The sequence below is a fragment of the Aethalodelphis obliquidens genome, unplaced genomic scaffold (assembly GCF_003676395.1).
Source record: "Aethalodelphis obliquidens isolate GAN/ISIS:26980383/991018 unplaced genomic scaffold, ASM367639v1 scaffold3, whole genome shotgun sequence".
Classification (NCBI taxonomy): domain Eukaryota; kingdom Metazoa; phylum Chordata; class Mammalia; order Artiodactyla; family Delphinidae; genus Aethalodelphis; species Aethalodelphis obliquidens.
In genome coordinates this window covers 27,636,251-27,663,491 of record NW_020837947.1, presented here as the reverse complement: position 1 = coordinate 27,663,491, position 27,241 = coordinate 27,636,251, and the positions used below count along the sequence as shown (strand labels likewise).

General features: G+C 36.6%; 1 protein-coding gene across 4 annotated transcripts in view; it reads right to left on the bottom strand.

Moving 5' to 3' along the window:
- AHI1 (Abelson helper integration site 1) overlaps positions 1 to 27,241 on the bottom strand; it is a 215,619-nt gene that overhangs the window by 63,250 nt on the left and 125,128 nt on the right. For 3 of the 4 annotated variants that reach the window (XM_027085763.1, XM_027085773.1, XM_027085784.1), the window contains one exon: positions 1,163 to 1,325. In XM_027085763.1, coding sequence (XP_026941564.1) covers positions 1,163 to 1,325 — 163 coding nt within the window. Of the gene's footprint in view, positions 1 to 1,162; positions 1,326 to 6,971; positions 7,150 to 27,241 lie in introns of those variants that run through there. The other variant, XM_027085793.1, reaches the window with a different exon arrangement.

The following is a 27,241-nucleotide window of genomic DNA, read 5'->3' as shown; positions in this document are numbered from 1 at the left end:
GAGCCCTGAGAAGGGCCGGGTGCAGACCTGGAAGGTGGCCCAAGAGAAATAGTTTTATCTGGGCCTGGCCCAGCACCCAGGATTCATGGAAGAGATTCTTTCTCCTTTTCTTCATCTTTTTTCCCTTCAAAGTTCAGAACTTAGGTTAGAAATCAATCGTATTTTTGTTCAACCATAGTTCGGGTTGAATGGGGTTTCAGAGACTAGCCTGAAAACCAACTACCACTTATAATAATTACTTTGCAGAAACAAAAGACTTAACAGTAAACATTCAAAACGTAGCGTGCTCTCAAGGCTGCTTCTACTATATTTTTAAATCGGAACTATACGATTTTAGTGTTTCTGGAAGAAAGCTTAGAGACGATGGAGCTCAGCTCCCTCGTTCCATGGGAGGAAATGGAGGCATATCACACTATTAGTTGTCAAGCTAGGATTAGCAGTCAGTTCTCCTGACCGCTGGGCATCGTGCTTTTCCTACCACACACCAAGTTAATGGCTGATGGGAAGTGTTCTTCTGAAGAAGCACTGCTATACTCCTCCCCTTTCTTCAGTCTTTGAACTCTTTTATTTTCAAACTCTCTGTGTTAGTTCTATTTTCTCCTCTCAAGGCCTGGAAGCAAATCTACAGCTTTCAGAAACTCAGATTTAGAATTTCTTCTCGGGCTCCTTTCTTTTACCTTTCACAAATGAGGGCTTAATTTACTTGAGAGTGGAACAATCTATTGCAGTTTTCTTTGAGCAGGTACCAGCTAGGCCTGGGGATACAAGGTAAAAAGAATGGGAGTTGGGAGCTAGAGGTTCTTAGGTGTCTGTCAACTGAGGAGTCTCTGCGGCAAGAGGAGAGGTGACGTCAGTGTGTGAGCATCAGGTGGCGGGGAAAAGGGGCTGAAGAAGGGTGGTAGCTAGACAGGCAGGTCCCCTGGGATGGGAAGTCCATGAAGTAGATATTCCAATCTCAGAATGTAATAGCTTTTGAGTGTACTAGTGCCCCCCTCCCCTTTTATTCTTTTGCAACGTGAGAATGAAGAGCAATGAAGAGCAATACCCATCGGTAAATGTATGCAAAAGTAACAAGACAGCAAGTTAAAGCGTAGAAAATGATAAAATCTTGGACTATCAGTTATACCATATTAGTAAACCAGGAAGGGAGCATAAAACTTACTTTCACTAGCCACATGATTAGCTGGAAAATAACCTTCCTGTCCCTTTCCTCTGCTGCCATACCACCAGTCTTCATTATCTTTGAAAAACACTCGGATAATGTCTCCGCGATGGATGGTTAGTTCATCTGATCGATTCGCTGTGTAGTCATAAAGGGCCACTACCTAAGAGAGAGATAAGACCACCACAGCTTTATCACAACTGTACCACAGAGAAAACCCCCAACATTCACTTCCTCTTGCAGAAGAGCAGCTGAAACCAAAGCAGTACTTTGGTGAGTCTGAGGCTGTCTCAAGGTTTGCTAATGGGATCAGGGGTGGTGGGAACACAGCAGGAGAAGCAAGATAAAAGACTGTGGGATTGAGAAATGGTTAAGATCATTCAATACACTAAGATTAGCTTCAAAATAGCAGATGTTAATTTTTTTTAAAGTAAATTACTTGTGAGGCAAATAAAAAAAAGCTCACACATCATTCACTTTCTTAAAATTGTTTCATTCCACCTTTGGTCCCATTCCCTGTGCTAAGCAGACGCATCTGAAAAAAAAAAAAAAATTCTCCAGAACGTCGACACTTTTACAAAAAGGAAAAATTCAATGGAACAACCAGTTTACATAATTTCATTGTGATCACTTGGGTTTATTGTTAATGTCTCTTTTTGAGATGTATTTCTATACAAATACCATTTTTGGGGTATTTTATATGACTAATCTAAATCTTCCCATACTTTAAAAATACCTTTATAAGCTTATACAAATTTAAGAGGAAAAACCCTTCTATGAGAATCCTCTTTCTCTGTTTTGTTACAGTAGTCATTATATGTATTTTTTCTTTTGAAAAACCAAATTCAAAATGAATGGCTGCATAGGAATCTACAAATCCCTTACAGCAGTTACAAGAAGGAAGCAGACCTCAACCCATTTTAGACGTGATGCAGTGTATAAAGTAGGACATAATACATACACTAAAGAATAAACTACTTCTACTTTTTTTCCTATGTAAATGGAATTTGAAAATTTACAGGTTATACAACTACATACGCAATGGAAAATTATCATTGCAGTCCTCTGCATTTAGGCTGAGTACTGATTTATTCACTTAACAAGTATTTACTGAAATCCTAATGTACCTGGTACTGTGTTAGGGACTGAACATACTGTGATAAACAGGATAATTTCTAGAAGGGGTACCTCGCTTAGGCTTTGCAGGTGAATGAAGGATAATCAGGAAATAGCCAGCTGAAGAGATGCAAAGTGTGTCTCAGGCAGACTGCACCCCATGTGTGAGAGTCCCGGGAAGAGAAATCCCCAATAGTTCAATATGGTGGGAGTCTGGCATTAGAGGTAAGAGTCTAGACAGAAGGTGGGAGAAGCTGAGGCTTCAAGAGTCAGTAGGCACCAGATCATACACGCTGAAAGGTTCAGACTCAGAATATGGGCAACGGGAAGCAAGGAATGCCATAACAGTTCTCAGTTCTCAAAACTCTTTGTGGTGCCTTGAAATTAATTTAAAATCTTTATTAACACATTAACCAGAAGACTTTAATGGATAAATCTGGAATTAACTGCTGTCACTATACAATATAAGGGCAGTAATGATAATTTAAGTGGTAAAAATACAATTCTTATTGCACTGCTTAGCACAGTCCCTAGTTTACAACATGCTATGCAGGACGCTGTTTAAAATTTACAAATCTTTTGTAACTCTCAGTATATTGATGCCAACTCACTTATGTAAAAGTGGAACTTTTAACTTTTCCCGTGCATTCTTCCTTCTCCAAACCTCTTCTCCTGTATTCTCCTGCATGGCACCAGCACAGAACAGGAAAGCCAGTAAAAATGTGCTGAGTGCCTGCCATGTTCTGGGTCCCTTGCTAGTGGCTTATGTGAGTTATCTTACTCAACCTTTGTGACAATCCTGTGAGGGCAGAAATTCTTATTTCAATTTTACAAATGAGAAATTTGATACACAGGGAAATCTAGTAACTTGTCTAAAGTAAACTACTAAGTGGTAGAATCAGGATTTAAACTCGTGGTTTTTTTCTTTTTTTTTTAAAATGAAATACATTTATAGGCCATCTTTACCTAGGATCAAACATGGGAAAGCAGCAGAGAGGAAGGGAGGAGGGACAGGAGATCCTAATCACTCATGAAAGATAAGACACATTTTTGGACAGCAAAACTTGGGCAGCTGGCTGTGCTGAGAAGATTAGCTCCCCTGGGTCACCTGCAGGCTCCATTGTGCCCCTTTCCCGACACCTGAAACCCAGTCCGAGAACCTGCGTGGGGATTTGTTCCCACTGTTCTTCATCCTGGTGTTCCTATAAAAAGAGGAAGAGATACCAGGAGCATACGTGCACAGAGAAAAAGGCCGCTTGAGGACACAGCGAGAAGGAGACTGTCTGCATGACAAGGAGAGAGGCCTCAGAAGGAACCAACCTGGCCGGATACTTGATCTTGGACTTCCAGCCTCCAGAACTGTGAGCAAATAAACTTCTGTTGTTTAAGTCACCCGGTCTATGGTATTTTGTTACAGCAGACCTGTCAGACCAATACATAACACAGCCTCCCAACCTGATGGTGTCAGGTGAATCACGTGTTACCAGCCTCTTACGCTACTGCAAATGGGCAATGCCTCATCTGCATCCATCTTAGGTCCTTCCTGGCTTACAGTACTGTGTTCTACACTCTCATGCTGCTATCTCCTGATGTAGAAATAATGTCCTTAACACCAAACTCCACAACTACGATCCTTAGGAGGGAGACTACACCCCCCAAAGCAGTCTTGCTTTGTCACCATCACACCATTACTGACATTTAGGCACAAAACAGCTTCACAATGAGGAGTCAGCGTGTTTCACGTGCCAACAGCCCACAGGCTGGCGGCAGTGGAGCTGTGACCATTCTCTCATCATACTGAAGACACGTGACAAAATCCACACGGCTCATGAGAACCTGCTGGTATTCCAGTGTATGTTTTTATCAAAATGTTCTCATCATTGGAAGACCATTACTCTCTTCTGAGCATCACAGTACACACAGTAAACTCTGCTTGTTTTATTCTGGTAGTGGATTTTGCATAAGTCACGTCTTCCCTGTCTCCAGTTAGATTTCATTGTCATCTCGCTGTTTTAGGATAAAGTAAAGCTCCATTGGGAGCTTTATTCCCCAAGTGTTGGAAGACACAGTCCCATGCAGAGGTTTGTGCTGAATTAATACCATTTCTATTTTCCCCTTATTTTGGTAGGTTTTGTCACAGAAAATCTGTTTTGACCATTCTCTTGAGAAGTATCTTCTACAATGTACCCTTCTGTGCACACGGTGGTCTGGCACGTGGGTATGACAGAACATCCTCAGTACTATGATCCAGATCTTGAGCTGACAGGGCAGTTATGAAATCTTTCAGTAATCTTTCTTTTTAGACGTAAGTTTAAAAATAGGTGACCATGTGCCCATGTTGGTAATGATAGGTCTGGGAAATAAAATGTTCCACAAAATCCACTTGGTCACATTTGACCACTATCCACATATTTGAAACAGAGTTCCTTCCTTTTCTCAAAGCTTGCCGAGTTGCTTGGGCACAATCACTCACGATGGAAGTGCCACTGGCAAGCTTTTTTTTTTTTTTTTGACATAGTTTTCGGTCTTCATAGCAGTGCTTGCCAGATACTATTTCTTGGTTTAAGCAGAGTCTGCCAGGCTGTTATAAGACATTTAGGAGAATTCCTTTTTGCATTATCTTCTGAGAGATTTTTCATTATTACAGTTGTCTCTCTAGAATTCTCAGTGGTTCTTGAAACCACTGTACCTAAGGAACATTAACCACTGTACTGCTCAGCAGCAGCAGATGTTCCTTGCAATGTTATCTGTGATGCAATCCAAAAATCAATATTCATGATGACCCCAAGTCATTCAACAAGCTGTGCTGAATAAGTCATACGCTTGAGCACTTTCTCCTCCAACAGGGCTTCTGCTGGCTCCATAATCGTTGGGGAACTTCTTTGCGCCGACCTGCAGCCAATGAAGCATCTGGATCCCACCCCCTTCCCTCTGCTTCCTACTTGCTTAACTTGATTTCAGAATTCTGCCCTCCAGAACAGTGAAAGAATACTTTTCCGTTGTTTTAAGCCACACCATGTTTGTGGTAATTTGATATGACAGCCCCAGAAAACTAATACATATGACGTTTACTTTCGTGAGTACTAGATTCTTTGTATTCCTTTAAAGAGTATTGGAGGTTTTTCTGGCATGTAGTTACTTGAGATCAGTTTGACCCCTTCCAGGTTTGCTTTTAAGTTGTGTTAGAGCAGATGCAGGAAGACTTTAGGACTCAATAAACTCCACTACTAAGATATGATTCTCCTGATAATTCCCCCTGATGCCCCACATTATTAGGAGGTTTTTCCATTCTGGCTGGCAGGACTGTGAATTATTCCCATTCTGTTGTGTGGGCTACTAATTTCTGATAGTTCTTTCCTTATGGAGTTTAACCCCATGTAGGTGCAGATCAGTACTCAGCCAACGAGTTATTAAGGGTACTTCTTATGGTTACTGGCAGGATTATTACCAATTAATATGAGGTGAAACAAAAAGAAATGTCTTAGTAATTATTTTATTTTTTGTCAGAACTCTTGTCACAGGTATTTAATGCACATTAACTAAAATATATACATTTTCAGTTTTCATAATAAATGCAATTATGACTTTATTACACATCTGGTATTCTTAAAGAAAAAGCACATCAAGCTTTAATATAGAAATATTTAGGTTACACTTAACTTCTGGCTCAAGTGTAATAAAACTTTTGTTCTTTTTTGATCTTATACATGTTCCCCTCAGGGATGGCCCATCTCTTGTAGGCTTGGAGGGACCTTTGGCTACATGGTTGGCCTTGTTGTTTCAACACTCTGGATATACTAAAAGAGAAAGCAACTTACATACAAGAACAATTCATTGGAGCAAAGGGAGAAGATGCTTCTTCGTGCAGATTCCATAAGGACTATGCAGAAGTATGGATGGTCTAAGCCAGGCAGTTATATTGACAGCACTGTTTTTCACATAGTTAACAACATGGTGTGGTTGTAGCTTTTTAAACTATGAAAGCCCAGAGAGATTGTACTTTCTAGTTGAAATAAAGTTATTTAGAGTAGATTGTGGCTTCAGATGCATTTGCTGCTTTTTCGACCTTGGAGAAACATCCTTAATGAATTTTATAGAATTCTGATGGCAGGGTTTTTAAAAAAATCTCTTTCAAGTTTTAAACTGATTCATTATTTATAAGAGGTCTGGGTACAGCTGTAGCATTTCATATGCTTTCTGAGAGAAATGGACCGTTTTCTTGGCCACTGGAGATGCTTCTCATGTAATCAAACAACAGTTTATACATCTTGATCCTATTTTTTTTTTAACTGTGTGTTTCTTTGGAGTTAAAATGGCTGTGATAGCCTCACCAAACACTTCAATCCCTGATGGACTAAAGGTGAACATTCCACATAGCAGCATGCTCCCATTTCTTTTTTTTTTAAATTTTTTTTTAAAAATAAATTTATTTATTTATTTTGGGCTGCATTGGGTCTTCGTTGCTGTGCGCAGGTTTTCTCTAGTTGTGGTGAGTGGGGGCTACTCTTTGTTGTGGTGTGCAGGCTTCTCATTGCGGTGGCTTCTCTTGCTGTGGAGCATGGGCTCTAGGCGTGTGGATTTCAGTAGTTGTGGCACGTGACCTCAGTAGTTGTGGCTTGCGGGCTGTAGAGCGCAGGCCCAGTAGTTGTGGTGCTTGGGCTTAGTTGCTCTGAGACATGTGGGGTCTTCCCGGACCAGGGCTTGAACCCGTGTCTCCTGCATTGGCAGGCAGATTCTTAACCACTGCGCCACCAGGGAAGTCCTTGCTCTCATTTCTTTTGCTAGTTTCCACCCTTGTTCCAGACACAGGTTCTTCTTTCATATCTTTCAGTCTTGCTATAGTTTTGGGGTCACCTCGGAGATCTGAGTTCCTATTAATACAACAGGTATATTTAGTGTGTATTCTTTAAGTTCTGTTACCCACTCCTCTTTCACATTTTGAAACGAGGCTACATTTACCACAGAGGAGCATACAGGGAGGACATCAGTCATCGGATAAGATAAAAGCCTCAGATGATCACAGCGTTCTTGTCTGCTCTTAGTCTTTCTGTTTGGCCATGTCACAGAAAACCAGGAGGTACTAACTGTCCCCTAAGGTGACACTGACTGCGTAGCAGTTGAAGATGGCAGGCATGTAATCCTCCAGGAAGGCGTCGCTGGCATAATTCATGGGTAGGCACATCTTGCCCGCCTCCCAGTCGCCAACCACCATGTACCTGAGCATCACTGCACTGGCCCATGAGCTATGCTGGGCATGGTCTCCCCACTTCCACCAGTCCCTTCCCTGGCTGTGCCTGCTTGCTGTCCCCCAGTAATATTTAACAAGTGAAATAAAATAAGCTTTAGGAAAGTCTCATTTCTCAATTATGTCGAGCAATGTTGGGTCTTTATTACTAAAATAGAAAAAAAGAGCAGATAAAAAAGGTAGTAGAAAATCAAATTTAACAACAAATTCTAAATTGTACAGAAGTACATTACTAAACATTCAAATGACTCCTTTACTAATAGTGACACTGGGACTATATTTTATTCCATAAGAAGAATGGAAAAACATATAACCCTACTTCTAGCACCATGTGGTAGAAATATATACAGTCTCTTATAATTATTTCCATGAACACTAAGAAAGACAACTCTACAGATATTCATAAAAAAAAACTAAGGTCCTGTTATTTTTAACTGATCTTATCTGGATAATAATAGATTAAGAAAACAGAGATAAAGTAAATAATTGCACAAAGTTTATTGTCTCTGTACCAGACAAACTATCTGTTCTATCCTGCTACATAATGCTAGTATATATGAACCTTAAACACTTCATCAAACAAATATTTGAAAATATTTAATTCCAAATACCTTCTGGTAAAGTAACTACTAAGGGTAATGGAAAAAAACACGAAACAAGGAATCAAGACAGTGAGTTTCCAGTCCTGCCTGGGCCTCCAAGGCTAAAACATATCTTAAAACACTCAAGCTGGATGTCTGTAAACTAAGGGGTTTGGACCAGATGCTAGGTGGTATCCCTTCCAGCTTAAAAATTCTATCATATCAGGTATTCAAATAACTATTCCAAAAGAATGGCATTCACAAATATTAATGTAAATTCAAAATATTAATTTGTTGGATAACAGTGTGCCTGATTATTTGTGATCATACATGAATTAGAAAAGCTTGTTTGTTTGCTGCAGTACTATACAGGAAAAGCCTCTTAGTCATAATTAAAGAAGAACAGTGATAAAGCATTTCTTTGGAATTTACTGGTTGGAAATACTTCTTTCTTCTTTGATGAATAGAAATGATTGAACTTTTGGACTTCACAAATGAAGCTACTCATTTTATATGATGACTGGTATTAATTAAACCTCTTCTTACTGGAAATCACAATTCACATACTTTGTTACAGTGAATCATTAGTGCTTCATTGAAAAAGGCTCTAAAATGTATCTGTGTGTTGGTTATTTCCTAAAAAAACAAAAAAAATCAAGAGAATGATGAAGACCTTTATAGACTGGACTACAGATTTTTGTTCTGTTTTTTGTTACTGAAGAAAGATGACAGTGTACTTTAATTATTTTTCTTGGGAGGGATAGCAAAAGGAGAATTATGAATCATTGGTTTAGACATGGGTGCTCAAAGTGTGGTCTCTAGATTAGCAGTGGCAACATTACCTGGAAACTGGTTAGAAATGCAAATTCTTGGGCCCCATTCCAGACCAACTGAAATATTCTGGGGATGGACTCAGTAATCTGTTTTAACAAGGCTACAGGTGATTCTGATGTACCTTAAGGTTTAATTAACTTTATTTCGATGACCTACTTTATAAAACATGTACATTTATTTTCTGCACATATCAAGTATGTGACTGCATGGTTAAGAAACATAATTTAAAATATAAAACCAAATCTTATAACAAATTGTTAACAGGCAAAACTTAAAAACGTAAACCTGTTCCTCCTTTCCTATTTTACTTATGTTTCTTAGTTTCCCTCGTAGCACTGAAATGCTGACTAGGTCCAGATTTGAGTAATATAACATCTACTTCATCATTTTTTTCAACAAGCTCATGCTCAAACTGCAACTAGGAGTTATAGTAAACATTTCTTAGGTTCCCCTACCATCTCTTAAGGATTAGCAAAATTTTTAAAATAGAAAAACAAGCAAAAATTGAAAGATTAAATCTGTTTATCTAGCAATAATTATTAGATACATATTGTGTCTGAGGTACTCTTATAGGCTGAGGAGACAGAAGTGAACACAGTTCCCGTCCTTGGGATATTCCGTTTTATGTTTCATTGTTTTTGGTCTGGTGGCCCTTTTTAAAAACGGGATACCTTTAGTATTTGTACAAGTTACTCTGCTGTTTCTCTACTTTTCAGTTGCCAATAAAGAGTACTAGGGTGCATGCTGATATTGAATATTAAAATAATAATTTATGAATTACTTCAGAAAAGTATAATAAATTTCTTTAAATTCTCTTAGCAAACCATGAGCTATGAGTAAATATAAAATCAGTAAAAAAAGAATCAGTTGAAGATAGTTTTAAACAAAAATAAATTCAAGTAATTGCAAACAACATATTATTCAGTTTATACACAGTTTTAGTAATTATAAATTTTATACTTCACAGTTCAAAGCAGTGGTTTATAGAGATTATATACAGAAATATATCCCTTATGATAAATGGAATATTCTTTTTTTTACCCTGTTGCATTTATAACTTGTTTCTATTTTCCTTAGATGCTACTTTCCTGGCCAGGTTCTTTCTGTTGCCATATTGTTATGAGAGTTAGTACAAATTTTTAAAAAAATACATAAACATACAAATTTATAAATACTAAAATAAAAATTATTGATTCAAGTTTGTTAAGGATATAAACACATGAATATATAAATGATAAAAAATTTAAAAATAAACATATAGGGACTTCCCTGGTGGTGCAGTGGTTAAGAATCCGCCTGCCAGTACAGGGGAAATGGGTTTGATCCCTGGTCCGGGAAGATCCCACAGGCCACGGAGCAACTAAGCCCGTGAGCCACAACTACTGAGCCCGCGTGCCTAGAGCCCATACTCCGCAACAGAAGAAGCCACTGAAATGAGAAGCCCACGCACTGCAATGAAGAGTAGCCCCCGCTCGCTGCAACTAGAGAAAGCCCATGAGCAGCAACAAAGACCCAATGCAGCCAAAAATAAATAAATAAATATATTTAAAAAAATAAACATATAGATAGATAAGTAAGTTATACAAGGGTCTTCAAATAGACTTGTATTGTTGCAAAACTAGTTTGGAAAAGCCTTTTCTAAAACTGAATAGACACCTACAGGAACTAAAAAATGTTTGTATGAGCTACATTTCCATTTTTCTTTGAGAGTGAGGTATGGGTGCATTTCTCTATGCTTAAATACACATAATAGAGATAACAGACTTATCACTTAAAAATAACGTAAGGTCTGGGGCTTCCCTGGTGGCGCAGTGGTTGACAGTCCGCCTGCTGATGGAGGGGACACGGGTTCGTGCCCCAGTCCGGGAGAATCCCATATGCCGCGGAGTGGCTGGGCCCATGAGCCATGGCCGCTGAGCCTGCGCGTCCGCAGCCTGTGCTCCGCAACGGGAGAGGCCACAACAGTGAAAGGCCCGCGTACTGCAAAAATAACGTAAGGTCTGGAGACAAATCTTTTGAGAATGAAATTAAATCTTTTTAATGCTTAATGGCATCTTCAGGATTTCCTGGGCACTAACTATAAGTGCAAAGAGTTACAGTACTTGAGATTTTTGAGAACTACTTAAGAGCACCCCTAAGGACATTTATTAACAGAATTCATTAAATTTATGAATAATTTCTTTTCTTTCTTTTTTTTTTTCCTCGATGCACCATGTAGCTTGTGGGATCTTAGTTCCCTGAACAGGGATTGAACACGTGCCCTTGGCAGTGAAAGCGCAGAGTCCTAACCACTGGACTGCCAGGGAATTCCTATAATTTATAAACAATTTCTAAAAAGATGAATTAACTAGTAACTCATTTATATAATAAATACCTTAGGTGTGTGCTATATATATAGCACTGTACATAGTATGGAAAATATAAAGAAATGAAGCATAAAGTTCTTGACTTGAAGCTGCTTAAGACATAGTTAAGAAAAACATACTATTTCAAATATTATATACTTAAAAATTCTTATCCTGAAAGTTTAATTCACTCATTCTAAAACAAGTATATAAATCTCAGTTTATTTTTTTCTCAGCAACGTATATCTACTGTTATTATTTAATAATCTGCTATGCTATAGATATGTCTGTTTATCTCTCTAGATGTATCTAGAAATATATGTATCTACCAATTATTTAATGCTTGTTATGTGTCAGGCATGTGCTAAGCATTTTACACTATATACGTATGCATGTGTATATGTGTACATACACACAAATATACACACACATATATAGCACACATGTATACATTTGTGTACATACACATGTTCACACATATGTTCATAAACACCCTATTTAGTATTTATCACGCCTTTGTTTCCTTAATTATAAACTAAAAGAATTATTACTTGTCTAAATCACACAGTTTGGCAGATTCTAGATGTTAGAAGGTTTGCTTTTCTCCTAAATCTATGCTCTCAATCACTAAACCTACATATTTAAGTTTGAAGTTAGAGGCCTTCGTGGAACCAAGTAAACGTTAAGTCTGCTTGGTTCACTGCTTATAACTTTCGCTAAGATTTATGCCAAAAGAAGGATCTTTAAGACTTGGTATTCCTATTACAGAAGGCACCTGAAGAATATCATCAAAGCACTTTTCTTCATATTATCTTCTCAGTCACAATTTGTTGAGCCCATCAAACTGGGAAGTTATATGGTAAACTGAAATAACGCCAAAGTGACGGCAGACGTATGTATACTAACAGGTGTGTCCATCTGATCACTATAGTTTATATTTACACTTATACTGAAATGACTAGGCATTGTTAATTTGGAAAGGCTTTGTGAAGGAATCTTGAGTAATAAATTTAAATGGAAAGGGAAAAGTTTTTTAGGCTGCTGATAGTAAGACATCAATAATTAACTGCTCATCTTATTTAAAACACTGAGGCTTGTCTAATTCTAATATCAATCCAAATATTCTGGGAAAAGCTCATGTGCACACATGTGAGTATTTGGTTTAGTGAGGAAGAAGATAAGAATATAATAGAAGGATAATGAAGAATCTTGATGGAAAAGGTCTCTATTTTAGTATATAAATATAATTATGATACATACAGAGATGTAGATGGTCAAGTAAGGGGCTCTAAAACCTACCAAACAGTATTTCAAATGGCAAAAGAGAAATCAGCAAATAGAATTTTAAAGAAGCAACCAGAAAACACTGACCTTAAGAACAAATGAGTAGAGGGGAAGCACTTCTGGAATGGCCGAGTAATGAAAATTAGCTCTTCCATAAAATCAAGAAAACTGGCAAAACTGTCAAAATCAACTTTTAAGAACTTGAAAAATTAGCCAAAGGACTGCAATAATCCAAAGAGCATGTATTCAAGAAAAACAGTTGGATCTTAGTAAAAAACATCAAGTTTTGTGGAATTTTAACCTGCCCTATTCCCATTACTCTCTTGCCAGCCCCATGGTAGCTTTAAAAACAGACTGACAACCATGGTTAACTGTGAAAACTATCAGGTTAGCAGTCACTGGAGAAGGCAGAACAGGTTCAGAGTGCCTATAAATCCCCACCTCCAGAGAAGTGCCACTATATGACCTAGGTGGCAGGCCCTGAAAAGCTCCATTCTCAGGGCTTGTCTTTATTTGATGTGACTCAGAGTCAGCTGTTTGAACAGCCATATCCCTCGAGCATTTGTCAGAAAAAATCAGTGGCAACTTAGGTGGTGATACATGTTATGACAAGGAACTGACCAAAAAATTAAAAGGAAAAACTGGGAAATAACATGTCTGTCTATAGGGTTTGCTGAAAAGCATCAACAGATTCCTGGAAATCTAGAAGGCCATGGGCATGTGCAAAACTCTGTGTATGCCCAGGAAAGACCAGAGAAGGCTCAAATCTTTCATCTCTGCTGACCTTGACAGTCGATGCAAGCAGAAAGTGAAGTCTAAGTATGGTAGGGTTATGAACTGCATGTTGAAGCACTAAAAACATGTCCTAACACACAAATACAGCCCTTTGGAAAAGGTCCTCGGCATTTAAGGAAATCTTAATACAATCATTAGCTGACCACTAAGCTAACCAAGCAGACACTTTAGTGGTTGTACAACACAAAAAGTACAGTCTTTAAAGAATTACTCCAGGAAAGTCCCTAATTAAACAAATAGTAAAAGTAATAATAACAAAAATGACAAATCATAGGGAAGTGGGGGTAGAAAATCTGATTTTTAAGTTTGCCACATTATATTATCTCAAGTGTCCAGTTACAAGACATGTAAAGAAAGAGTAAAGTATAACCCTAATAGGAGTCAAAGAGGTCAATAGAAATTGTCCCTGAGAAAGTCCAGATGTTGGAATTACTAGACAAAAACTTTAAATTGGTATATATATATATATATATATATATATTCAAAGACCTAAGGGAAACCATGTCTAAAGAATTAAGAGACTGGATATATGTATATGTATAACTGATTCACTTTGCTGTACAGCAGAAACTAACAAAACATTGTAAATCAACTATAGTCCAACAAAAATTTTAAAAAAGAATTAAGAGAAAATGAGAATGCTATCTCAGCAAATTGAAAACATCAATTAAAAAAAAAGAATTAAAAAACAAACAGAAATTCTAGAGTTGAAAAGTACAATATTCACTAGAGGGGCTCAACAGTAGATTTGAACTGGCAGAGGAAAGAATCAGTGAACTTTTTCACTGATTAGTCTGAGGAACAAAAAGAAACAAGAATGAAGAAGAATGACAGAGCCTCAGACACCTATGGGCTGCCATCAAGTGTACCAAAATATGAATAATGGGAGGCCCAAAAAGAGGAAAAACAGAAGAAGGGGAGAAAGAATAGTTGAAGAAATAATGACCCAAACTTCCCAAATTTGATCAAAAATATTAATCTGCACATCCAAGAGCCTAAACAAATACCAAGTAGAATAAACTCAGAAAGATCCACACCTAGACATATCATAGCCAAACTACTGAAGCCCGAGAATCTTGAAAGCAGCAAGAGAAAAACAACTCATCACATAGAAGGATTCTCAATAAGATTAACAATAAATTTCTCATCAGAAACCTTGGAGTTCAGAAGTTAGTAAGATGATGCTTTCAACAATAAGTGTGGAAAGAAGACTCAACCTACTATTCAATATCCAGCAAAACTACCATGTAAAAAAGAAGAAATTAATACATTCCCAGATAAATGACAACAGAGAGTTTGTTGCTAGTAGACCTGCCCTTCAAGAAAAACTAATGGGAGTCCTTCAGGCTGCAACAAAAGGGCACTTAACAGTAACTCAAATCCACATAAAGAAATAAAGAGCACTGATAAAGGTAATTACATAAGTAAATACAAAGGACAGTATAAATGTACTTTTTGGGAAACTCCTCATGTAAATTAAAAGACAACTTCGTAAAGAATTATAAAACTGTGTTGATGGGCTTACAATGTATAAATAAGAGAGTGTCACAGACTTATGTATACTACCAAATATAAAATAGATAGCTAGTGGGAAGCAGCCGCATAGCACCAGGAGATCAGCTTGGGTGGGAGGGGTGGGATAGGGAGGGTGGGAGGGAGACGCAAGAGGGAGGAGATATGGGGATATATGTATATGTATAGCTGATTCACTTTGTTATAAGGCAGAAACTAACACACCATTGTAAAGCAATTATACTCCAATAAAGATGGTAAAAAAAAAAAAAAAAGATGTAATTTGTACAACCATAATAGCACAAAGGAGGCAGAAGGGAAAATAACTGTATTAAAGTTTTTACATACTATTAAAATTAAGTTGGTATTAATCCAAACTATATTGTTTTAAGTTAAGATGTTAATTGTAATTCTCAGGGTAACTACTAAGAAAACAACTCAAGTAAATACACAAAAAGTAAAAGGGATTTAAATTGGTATATTAAAAATATTACTTTAATCAAAAAAGTGAGTAATGAAAGAGGAAAGCAGCAAAAAAATACATCAGACATAAAGAAAACAAAACCAAACTGTAGACTTAATTCTATCTTATTAGTAATTAAATTAAATGTAAATTGATTAAGCACTCCAAATGGAAAGCAGAGATCATCAGAATGGGAAAAAGACATGATCAAACCATCTGCTGTCTACAAAAGGATGAAAAAGATATGCCATATAAACAGAAACCAAAAGAGAGCTGGAGAGGCTATTCTGATACCAGGTAAAATATAATTAAAGACAAAAACTGTCAGTAAAGATAAAGAAGGACATTTTAAATGATAAAAGGGTCAATCAATCAGGAAGCTATAAATAAGTATGAATATATATGCACCTAAAAAGCCTCAAGATACATAAGGCAAAATGGACAGAATTGAAAGATGAAATAGATGATTCAACAATAGTTGTTGAGACTTCAATACTCCACTTTCTATAATGACTAGAACTAGGCAGATCAACATGGAAACAGAAGACTTGATCAACACTAGAAACCAGCTAGATCTAACAGACATCAATAGAACATTCCACCTAATAAAAGTAGAATACATATTCTTCTTAAGTGCATGTAGAACATTCTCTAGTATAGACAATATGCTAGGCTATAAAATAAGCCTTAAAAAAAAAAAAAAAAACCCTGAATGACAGAAAGTATGTTCTCCAACCATAATGAAATGAAAATAGAAATCAGTAACAGAAAGACAATTGGGAAATTGTGTCGAAATTAAACAACACACTCCTAAATACCAATGGGTCAAAGAAGAGAACACCAGGGAAATTTAAAAAAGATAAATGAAAAGATAAACACAACATACCAAAATGTATGGGAAGCAGCAAAAGCAATGATCTGAGGAAATTTTATAGCTGTAAATGCTTTAATTGAGAAAAAACAGTCAAATCAATAAGCTAACCTTATACTTTAAAACTAGAAAAATAAAACTAAATCCAAAGCAAGTAGAAGGAAGGAAATGATAAATATTAGGATGGAAATAAAAGATAACAAATAGAAAAAGAATAGAGAAAATTAACAAAACCAATAATTGGTTCTTTGAAAGATCAAGAAAATTAACAAAACTTTAGCTATACTGACCAAGGGTGGTGGAGCGGAAGGTAACACCCAAATTAATAAAATCAGGAATGAGAGAGAAGATATCACTATTGGCCTTAGAGAAATATAAAGGATTATAATGGAGTGCTATTATCAACTGTATGTTAACAAATTAAATAGCCCAGATGAAAGGGACAAATTCCTAGAAAGAGACAACTTAAATGTGACTGAAGAAGAAGATGAAAATCTGAATAGACCTTAAGAGTAGAGACTGAATTAACAATTTAAAAAATTTCAACAAAGAAAAGCCCAGGTACAGAATGCAGCATTGGCAAACTGTACCAAATGTTTAAAGAAGAAATAATGTCAATCTTTTACAAAACTCTTCCAAAAAATAAAAGAGAAATGAACACTTTCCAACTCATTCTATGAAGTCAGTATTATCATGATCCCAAAGCTGGACAAGAAAACTACACACTTCTTATGACTACTGATGTAAAAACATCAACAAAATACTAGTAAACAGAATCTACAACATATAAAAAGGATTATACACCATGACAAGTGGGATTTATCCCAGAAATGATAGTTTGGTTTAACATATAACAATCAGTCTATGTAATAGACCATATTAATAGCATTAAGGACAAACCCCATATAATCATCTCAATAAATACAGAAAAAGCATTTAACGAAATCCAACATTCTTTCCTGATAAAAACACTCAACAAAGTAAGAATATAAGGGAACTGCTTCAACCTGATAAAGGTTATTCACAAAAGCACACAGCTAACAACATACTTAATGGTCAAAGAATGATAGCTTTTCCCCTATGATTAGGAGCAAGAGAAGACACAGACACTCACCCTTGCTATTTCAACACTGTACTGGAGATTCCAGCCAGTAAATTAGGCAAGAAAAAGAAAGGAATCAAGATGGAAACAAAGAAGTAGAACTATATTAACAGATGAAATGACCTCGTGTATAGACAATCTCAAGGAATCTACAAAAAATCCTGCAGAACATCTTATAGAAGTAGTAAACAAATTCAGTAAGGTTGCAGAATACAGGTGAATATAAAAAAATCAATTATATTTTTATACCTGAGGAATGAAAAGTCTGAATATAAAACCAATTCCATTTACAACATCAAAAAGAATAAAATACTTGAAATAAAAGTCTAAGACTTACATAATAAAAACAAAATGTCATTGAAAGAAATTAAAGTAGACCTATATAAATTGAAAGATCCATGTTCCTAGATTGGAAGACTTAATATACTGTTAAGATGAAAATCCTCCATTTTGATCTACAGATTCAACATAATCCCTATTAAAAATTTTGCAGAAACTGAGAAGGTGATTTTAAGATTCATATGGAAATGCAAGGGACCTAGAACAGAAAAATAATCTGGAAAGAGAACAAAGCTGGAGGACAAGCTCTGCTTTTAAAACTTACTACAAAGCTACAGCAATTAAAACAGTGGATTACTGACATAAAGATAGGCAAATGAATCAACGCAATAGAATTGAGAGTCCAGATATTACATTACATACAAGCCCTTACATTCATGGCCAACTGATTTTTGAAAAGGGTGCCGAGACCATTAAATGGGGAAATAATAGTCTTTTCAATAAATGGTGCTGGGAAAACTGGATAGACACATGCAAAAAAATAAAGTTACATCCCTAACTCACACCATATATAAAAATTAACTCTAAATGGATTACAGACCTAGGTAAGAGCTAAATGTATAAAACTCTCTGAGAACACATAGAAGTAAATCTTTGTGACCTTAGATCAGACAATGGTTTCTTAGATATGGTAACAAAAGCACAAGTAACAAAAGAAAAGAGTAGAGAAATTGAACTTCATAAAAATTTTTTAAAAATGTTGTGCTTCAAAGGACATGATCAAGAAAGAGAAAAAGACAACCTACAGAACAGGAGAAAATATCTGCAAATCACGTATCTGATAAGAGACTTGTATCCAGAGTATATAAAGAACTCTTACAAGTCAATACTAAGACAAACCCCATTAGATATAAATAATATGAATATATCTATATTATATCTATATTTATGTATGAGTTACATAATTTATACAGTTGATTTTATATAATATATATTTATATGCTATATTCCTGGCACATGGTAGGTATACCATATGTGTCAGGTATAATTATTATTATTCAACTCCTAGAGTTCTTTGAGTTATCACAGAGGAATGGTGTTTTAAAATAAAAATATTTCTATAGGACACCCGCAACTATAAATGTGATCCTATTTTCCAAATTAAATGTAGATGTGCTAACTTTAACCCCATGTCTAAAAACAAAACTGTATTGCTACCCTTGGTATAATAAGATCTGATTCTCATATATACATACATACATAAATACATAACACAGTCATTAAAATATATCCTATTTATACAATTATATAGTAGAACATAATTTGCCCAACTAGAAAATGGGCAAAGGATTTGAATAAATTATCCAAAGAAGATATACAAATAGCACTGCAAAAGATGTTCACATCATTAATCATTAAGGAAATGCAAATCAAAATCAGGAGATATAAGAGATATAACTTTTCACTCAATAAACTGGCTATAATAAAAAAGACAGTAACAAGTGTTGGTGAGGTTGTGGAGAAATTGAAACTCTCTTACTTGGCTGGTGGGATTGTAAAATGGTTCAGGCACTTTAGAGAACGTTTTGGCAGTTCCTCAAAATGTTAAATACAGAGTTACCATGTGACACAGCAATTTCACTACTAAATATACACCCAAGAGAACTGAAAACCTATGTCTGTCTACACAAAAACCTGTATGTAAATGTGCGCACAGTATTATTCATAATAGCTAAAAATGGAAGCAACCCAAATGCTCATCAATGAATTAAAGGATAAATAAAATGTGGCATATCCATATGATAGACTATTATTCAGCCATAAAAAGGAATGAGATTCTGATGCATGCTATGACATGGATGATCTCTGAAAGCATGCTAAGTGAAAGAAGCCAGATACAGAAGGTCACGTATGATATGACTGCATTTATACAAAATGTCCAGAATAGGCAAATCCACAGAGATGGGAAGTAGATTAGTATTTGCCAGGGGCTAGGGAGAGAAGGCAATGTAGGGGGGTGGGTGGCTACTACTGAGTATGGGATTTCTATTTGGGGTGAGGAATATGTTTTAAAATTAGACACTGATGATGTGTACAAAACTATGAATATACTAAAACCCAATGAATTGTAGACCTTAAAAGAGTAAACATTTTGCTATGTGAATTATATCCAAATAAAGCTGTTATAAAAAAAGAACATCATAGAAATTATGGTTATGGAAGGTGAGGTTAGTCAGAAGAAAGGAACAGATACAAGCAAAAACACAGAGGTGGAGACCATAGCAATTCACGTCAGAGAGGGGAGTCTTGATTCTGGCTATGGAAGTGGATAAAAGAGGTTAGACTGTGGAAATATAACAGAAGAGGAAAGCAATACATGTGGTACATAAGAGAAATAGATAAGCTTAATATATTACCAAGGTTTTGTCAGTAAGAACTAAGCAGTTGGTAGCACCAGTGACAGAAGATTAAAGTGGAAAGGCCCAATATAAGTCCCAGGAAAGACAGGAATTTTATTGAGCTGTACTCATTTTCAGGTTCTTTGGTTCCCAAATGGTTAACAGCCTAAGTATTTATTATGAAGATTTTTCTAGTAGAATGGAGAAAGAAAAGAATAATTAAGATTAGAAACATCAACTGAGGAGTCATTCATGCTTAGGTACCAGCTGACACTTGGGTGTGTACAGTGAGTTTTACAAGTAGGTCTCAAGGAAGAAGGGACAAAGCCCAATCACCTCATTCTTGGGTGATACAATTACCTTTTCATTCCTGTTCTTTTTAGTCCTGTTCTTCAAACAGCTGTCTGTGGCATGTGGGTAGCATAGTTTGAAGTGTAACAGGTGCTTGCAATTTCCTTTCTCAAGGTCACAGGTGACTCTGCCAGTGCACTAGAAAAACCACAGCTTCTGGGCCCCTTTCTTCCCACCAAACCCCAAGATCCCCTTCTCACATCCAGATTACTCTCTGTCACTTATGTGTCTTTAACCCACCCCACAGCTTTGAGAACTGAAGTGCCACTATTCTGAGGAAATCTAAGACTCTATCCACTAACCCCAAACCATATCTGATTAAAACTCCTTGGTGTGTGGATGGGATGTTTTCCAAGAAAAAAATTCTGCAGTTGGCTTTGTTAGAAAACATCCATGGTAGATGGTGAAGAGGGAGGAATCTGTATTGGCCGTCCTGTCCTCAAGGTCTTCATGACCCTTCTTGGCTGTCATTCTGGTCAGCCCTACCAGTGTTGCTCAGTTGTCTACTCTCTTCATTACCACCCCTGCCTAATGCCATTACAAGATACAGTGATGATACAAAGATCAGATGAAATAATACACACCATGAAGCAGGGTTTTTAAAACTAAAAATTGTTTTTATAAGTGTTAATTGCTGTTAATACTATCTGAACTGCTCCCAGTTTCCACAGAATCTGCCTTGTGCCACTGAGTGACACTTGAGTTTAATGGTTTAATCATATAAACTTATTCTGCTCTTAATATTTTTGGCTCATCTACCATAATGCATTAACACATTTAATTTAAATGTTTCTAAAAGACTCTTAAAGACCTTTTATGTTTCAGTTTCCCTACTGGCGAATGATGATGATGATGGTGGTGATGATGATGATACTTTTATGATACAGAATTATGATATTCATGAGATATCCTACATAAAACACTTTGCACAGTGCCTGGTACATAGTGAGTGCTCAATAAATGTTAGAGGTATGATTGTTATTACTCAACTCCTAAAGTTCTTTATCAAAGAGGAATGGCGTTTTGTAGTAAAATATTTCTGCAGTACTATAAACGTAACCATATTTTCCAAAAAAAATATAGATCTACTAACTCCAACTCCATTCTGAAAAGAAAATTTATTTCTAGGTTTGGCAAAATAAGCTTTGAATCCATAAAGTGCCCTCAGAAAAGTCTGCTCATGTTGCCATATTACCAGGCAGAGATATGGTGACAAGAAAAGTTTATGAAGTTTAATTAAAAACACAGAAGTTTCGTTCCCTCTAGGGATTTATCTTACTTACTCTTTATGCATTAAACTAATCTGTGACCCAATAATGTGGTTATACCAAGACGTGTCTGCATTACTGGCTGCTGCACTATGATCTCTGCCAAAGATTGATCCCTGGGGACGCTGAGAAGATGGCAGGATAAAGGGCATCACGGGAAGAAGAGACCTGGTAAACTCGTGGATATTTATCAAGGTAAGAAAAGAATCTATGGAACATCTGGAGTGGCAGATGGCAAATGCCCATCTAGGCAGGAAGAACAGAGGACTAGTTTGATAACTTTTAATTAAATTTTCCCAAAGTGGAAAATAATATTCCATAAAATGATGAGTCTGAAAAGTTTTTCTAAATAATTGCTTCATTTTATGGCATGATCAACTCAAGTTTTGGTTTCTGTTATGTACTATATTCAATGCTTCCTTACAGGGATCAAATTTTATATTGATTAAAAGGAAAATTTCAAGTAATCACCAAATCTTATTTTTAAAGACAGGTAAGTAAATGCTTTGCTGAAGGACAATGCAATGTAACATTGAAATTGCTTTTAAACAATAACATCCCCCCCCAAAATGACTTTTATTTATAAGGCATTTTGTTGATAAATAAATACTTAAATTGACCACATGTAAAGAAATTGTTGCCTTTTTGATTTTGTTCATTGTTCAATATTTTCCTCATGTTGTGAATAAAGACAATAAATAAGGGGCATTATAAAATTTGTTCATGTTACAGAGTTCAGGAGTGAGTGACCATGGCTGAAAAAAATCAGCATTCAAAAGAAAAATGAGTCAAAAATAAACTGATGAAATTCAGCAAGGATAAATGGACCACTGCACTTAGGGTTAAACGGTAATAGCGGAAAGCTGAGAGATTACTGTGTGCTAGACACTGTACTCAGTACTGGAAACAGCACTAATGAGGAGGGTACTATTATTATCTCCATTCTAGAGATGAGGATACTGAGGCACAAGTAGGTAAATAATGGGCAGACAGGTCTTGACAGTAAATCTTTAAAATATCAAGAAGTTATGGTAGGTCATAATTCAATATCAAACACAGTATGCAGATTATAGAAACCAATAATATCACTATTTTTCGTATCACAATTAGAATATTAAATCTAGTTCTGGATGTCACTTTTCCAAAGAATATGAACAAACTGGACGGAATCAGTATAGACTAAGTAGAAGAAAATGGATAGAGTTAGTCTAGAAAAGAGAATGTCAAGATGAAACAGACACTCTCAAGCATCTCAAGAGCTGTGTTTATAGCAGAGGAAATTGATTTGTTCTATAACGATCTAGAAGCAGAGTAAAACCAAGGTACTAATCATTTGTAGGTAAAGCACAAAACTTGAGTAATTATGAAAACACAGTGTTTCTAAGGCAGAAGTAGTTTTTTGTTTTCCACGAAAGACCGTATCCACAAGCAAGGGGACTTCTTTTTGTAACCAGTGACACATCCTTCTCATACGTTGAAGCTAAATGACTAAAAATGTGTCGAGATTAGAAACGTCTCAATACACTTATCAAAATATCCCATTATTAGCAGATAATGTAGTCTTTGGCAAATATCAAGAACTCCAGAGGCTCTTAGGTAACATGTTAATTAAATAGAAAAGAATTTCCTGGCTCTATATTTACCATCTGTGTGACCCTAGTGAAGACTCTTCACTTTTCAGTGCCTCAGTTTCATAATTTATAAAATGGGGATAATAATACCTATCTAAGATTATACAGATGAAAAGAAAGTAGATATAAAGATACACTGGCAACATAGTAGGTATTCAATACATGTGTATCATTGATGCTCACAACAAAGTTAAATAAGTTTGATATAATTATGATTAACTTATTCTTAGAGATTCAGGATCATTATGAATATCAGTAATATAATAGCTAGTAATATTATGTGTAAGGTATTGGACAGTTCTCAGACTGCAGTGCTGAACAAGAACATGGAAAACCTCTCTTTTAGCGGTGTTTACATTTTACGAGGGGAGACAAAATTCCATAATTTTTTATAGGCCTTTCTGCTATAAAGTCTTGCATTCTGTAGAATGAGGCTTATGAAAAAAAAATGCAGTTGTTGCAGACTACTTAAAATCTATGGAACTTGTAACTAGGGTGCTGAAAGAAACTAACAATCCTAATCAAAGTACTAATGTGGTATTAAATCTTTGCTGGCATCTGTACCCAGCATTACGGGTAAGTCAGGTCCATGAAAGAATTTCCTTTCAATAGAGACCAGTTATCAAAATTAAAAACCCAATCAGGTTTTAGATTTCATCAAACAAAACAATTCTTCATTTGTATTAGCAGTTCTTGAAGCTACTAAATTAGACATTAGCAAAAGGCATTTCAGCTTTTTTCTAAAATGACTCAGTCTTTCCATTTGATTATGAGAAAGCCTGCCTCTGATGGGTTTAAACTTGTAACATGCATAAATAAATCTTCTGCAATCTTATTGACATCATTCATCTATTTATTAACTGCACGTTGCCTAATCTGCATTACAGAAACACAGACTGTACTTACAATGACAGTAAGTACTACTCCAAAGAAACAGGTTAGGGGGTGAAGTAAATGTTTTGGGTGGGGCATATCACCACCTCCCCTTATGGCATTTAACAGAGCTCCTGCTTTCTGGCTCCTGTCTTCCCAGTTTAAGCTCCTGAGGAAGCAGACTCCCTTCCAGCACTTGCTCTTTTTGCTGCTCTCAGGGGAAAAAATGACCAAAATAATTCCTCTGGAGTCAGGTCTCATGGGAACCATGTGTTCATACTTCTAGACATTTCACTAGAGCTTGAGTAAGGAAGTACTTCAGCTAGAGTCTAAAATGCAATGATTTTAATTTCTTTAGTTTTTTTAATGCTTCAGATGTACTGTTTTAGAATATTTGTGCACTTTTGAATTGTTCTTGATTCACAGTTATGATTAGCCGATTCCTCAAGTTCCACCAGTTTGTGTAACTGAACACGACTTTATTTGTGTTGGGAAAGATAGTGAAAGAGATTGAAATGGGCAAAAAAGATTACTGGTTTCTCTTTCAATAGAATCCTAGGCAGCCAGACCAGTGCCCTTCCTCTTCCCCACTGTACTGCACATGCTCTCTAACCCCTGCTGGCTAAATTACACCAGTTATCTGAACACCATAACCTACTGCTTGGCATCATTTCACCAAGCCCTGGGCTTATGAAGGAGGAGAGATTTGGTCTGTAGTGAAAGGACTTAGTTTTTGATCTACTGAAGACAACTAACCCACGTCTAGTTTTTGATCTACTGAAGACAACTAACCCACGTCTACTAATTAAGCAGCGTGAAATTTCCAATAGCAATGGTGGTGATAGGCAATCTGTTAGTCAACCCAGTGGACACGACTGCCCTGTGTATAATATATGGGTGAACTCTAACTGAATCCTGAGAATAGGAAGAATGAGAGAAATGATGAGTGAGCATTCAAGAGACGACTATCAGAAATTTGCTTAGTTTTTCTTCTTTAATATGTTGTCCTGGAACAGTAAGAGCAGATGAAAAAGACCCAAAGGAGACCTAAAAGATCAACTTCTTCAACTTTCCTCATTTTACCAACTAGAAAAGTTTTAAATACTTAGTAAGGAATCTTGCTACAACTGCCTAACTCTACTCCTTTGTCTAATGCTAAAATACAGTGTGCATCCTTCTCCCCATTTATGTTCCTGAATTTTTCCTTCCATCTGAGAAATTTTTTGAAAGTAATAATGTTGCATAAATACTAAAGCTTAATTTTTCACTTTTGAAGAGCACGGAAAAAGAAACATTTACTTCATATTCTACATAGATTCCTTTCATGGCAGCCCTATTGGCAAAACATTACTTTCTTTTGTGAAATGAGTCAGCAATATACACACAAGGCTAAGTTAACTGCTATTCTATTTTCCATACTCCTCTCATGACAGGTTTCCCGAATTGCTTCCAGTTCATCATGCCTCCTAATGTTACCATCTAGCTTCCTTTCTCCCAAACTTTTCTGACTACCTATGATGGCACAAAACCTCCAGTTAGACTCCCTTGGCTTCCAAGATGCTACACTATTCCTGACTTCCTATGTCTCTCTTTTCTGTCTGTTTTCTGTGAGGGCTCTTTTTCCAACCTTCTGAATATGGACATCCCCGAAGTCCAGTCTAGCTCTGTGCTTTTTTATTTCTATAGTTTCAGCCTATATTCATTGATTCATTTAAGCTGTATCTACTGACAGTCTATAAGCAATGGTGACTCAAGCAGACATGGTCCCTACTTTCATGAAACTTACATCCATTCTATCGAGGAAGACAAGAGATAAACATGAAAATAACTGAACAAAAAAATTACAAATTGGGATAAGTATTAAGAAGGAAAAAAAAAGGTGCAATAAAAAGACTAAGTGGGGAGTATCTACTTCAGATAGAATGGTGAAGGAAGATCCTCTGAAAAGCTGACATTTACTGGGATCTAAAGAAAAAGCCCATTATGCAAAAGGGGGTGTATATTCCTGGCAGAGAGACCAAATGTTCAAAGCTGATAGGTGAGTAGGAGAAAGGCTGGCTGTGTTCCAGAAACTCAGAGCAAAGAGTATCATAAGGTGATGCTGAAGAGGTAGGCAGAGACCAGATCAGGCAAGGCCTGGTAGGCCCCAGGAAAGGGTTTGGGTTTTATTCTACAAGTAAGGAGAAGTTACTGAAGAGTGTTAATGAGGAGAGGGATAACCCATTCTGACTTATATTTTAAAAAGATCACCCTGGCTGCCACGACTTACAGAATCGATGAATAAAGGGATCACACATTTAGGACTGCCCAAGACAATCCCAGTTTATATGCTTGTTGTCTTGGTGTAACTGGATTTCTGCATCGACAGCAGGAGACAGTCACAATATGCAATAAATAAATAAATACATAAACACACTTTAAAAAATGAAAAGAGAAAAAGAAAGAAGGTTGGTCAAGAGACACGCAGGTCATTGCGGCAACCTTCATCAGATTCCCTTGTTCCCAGTGTCCCTGCCCTAGCTGGGACCCCGGCGTCCTCCCTTTGATTCTTGACCTCAGGCTTGGGATATGTTCTTGTCCATATTATCTGGCCATCTCTTGTGGTGAAATAATATTCAATATCTGGTATACAGAAAAATATTGAGTGGAATGTGTCTCAACTCATTTATCCCTCACAACAATCCTTGAGGTAGGTATCACTCCCACTTGCAGACAAAGAGGTAAAGAACCCTGCCTGAAGTCATATGGAGTAAAAGTGGCCAAAGCAGGACTTGAAGCCAGGACACCTGGTCTGGACTCAGTGTTCTTAAGCCCTCTTCTAAAATTACTCCTCAATGCGAGAGACTAGACATGTTTAGGGAACTACAAGTAGCTCCGAGTGGCCAGCATTGAGTATTGGGGAAAAGTTTGAAATAAGTCTACAAAGGTAGCAGAAGGCTTCCGAACACATGCTAAATAGCTTAGCTTTCAACTGGTAGGAGATGGGGTGTACCACAAGATCTTTAACATATGATCACATTTATGCCTTGGATAAATAACTCTGCGGAGAACGAATTTGGGAGGTGAGTCAGAGGAGACTGGTTCCTGACTGAGCTTTTTCTAAAGACTGGATATCTGCCCCTTTCCTGGA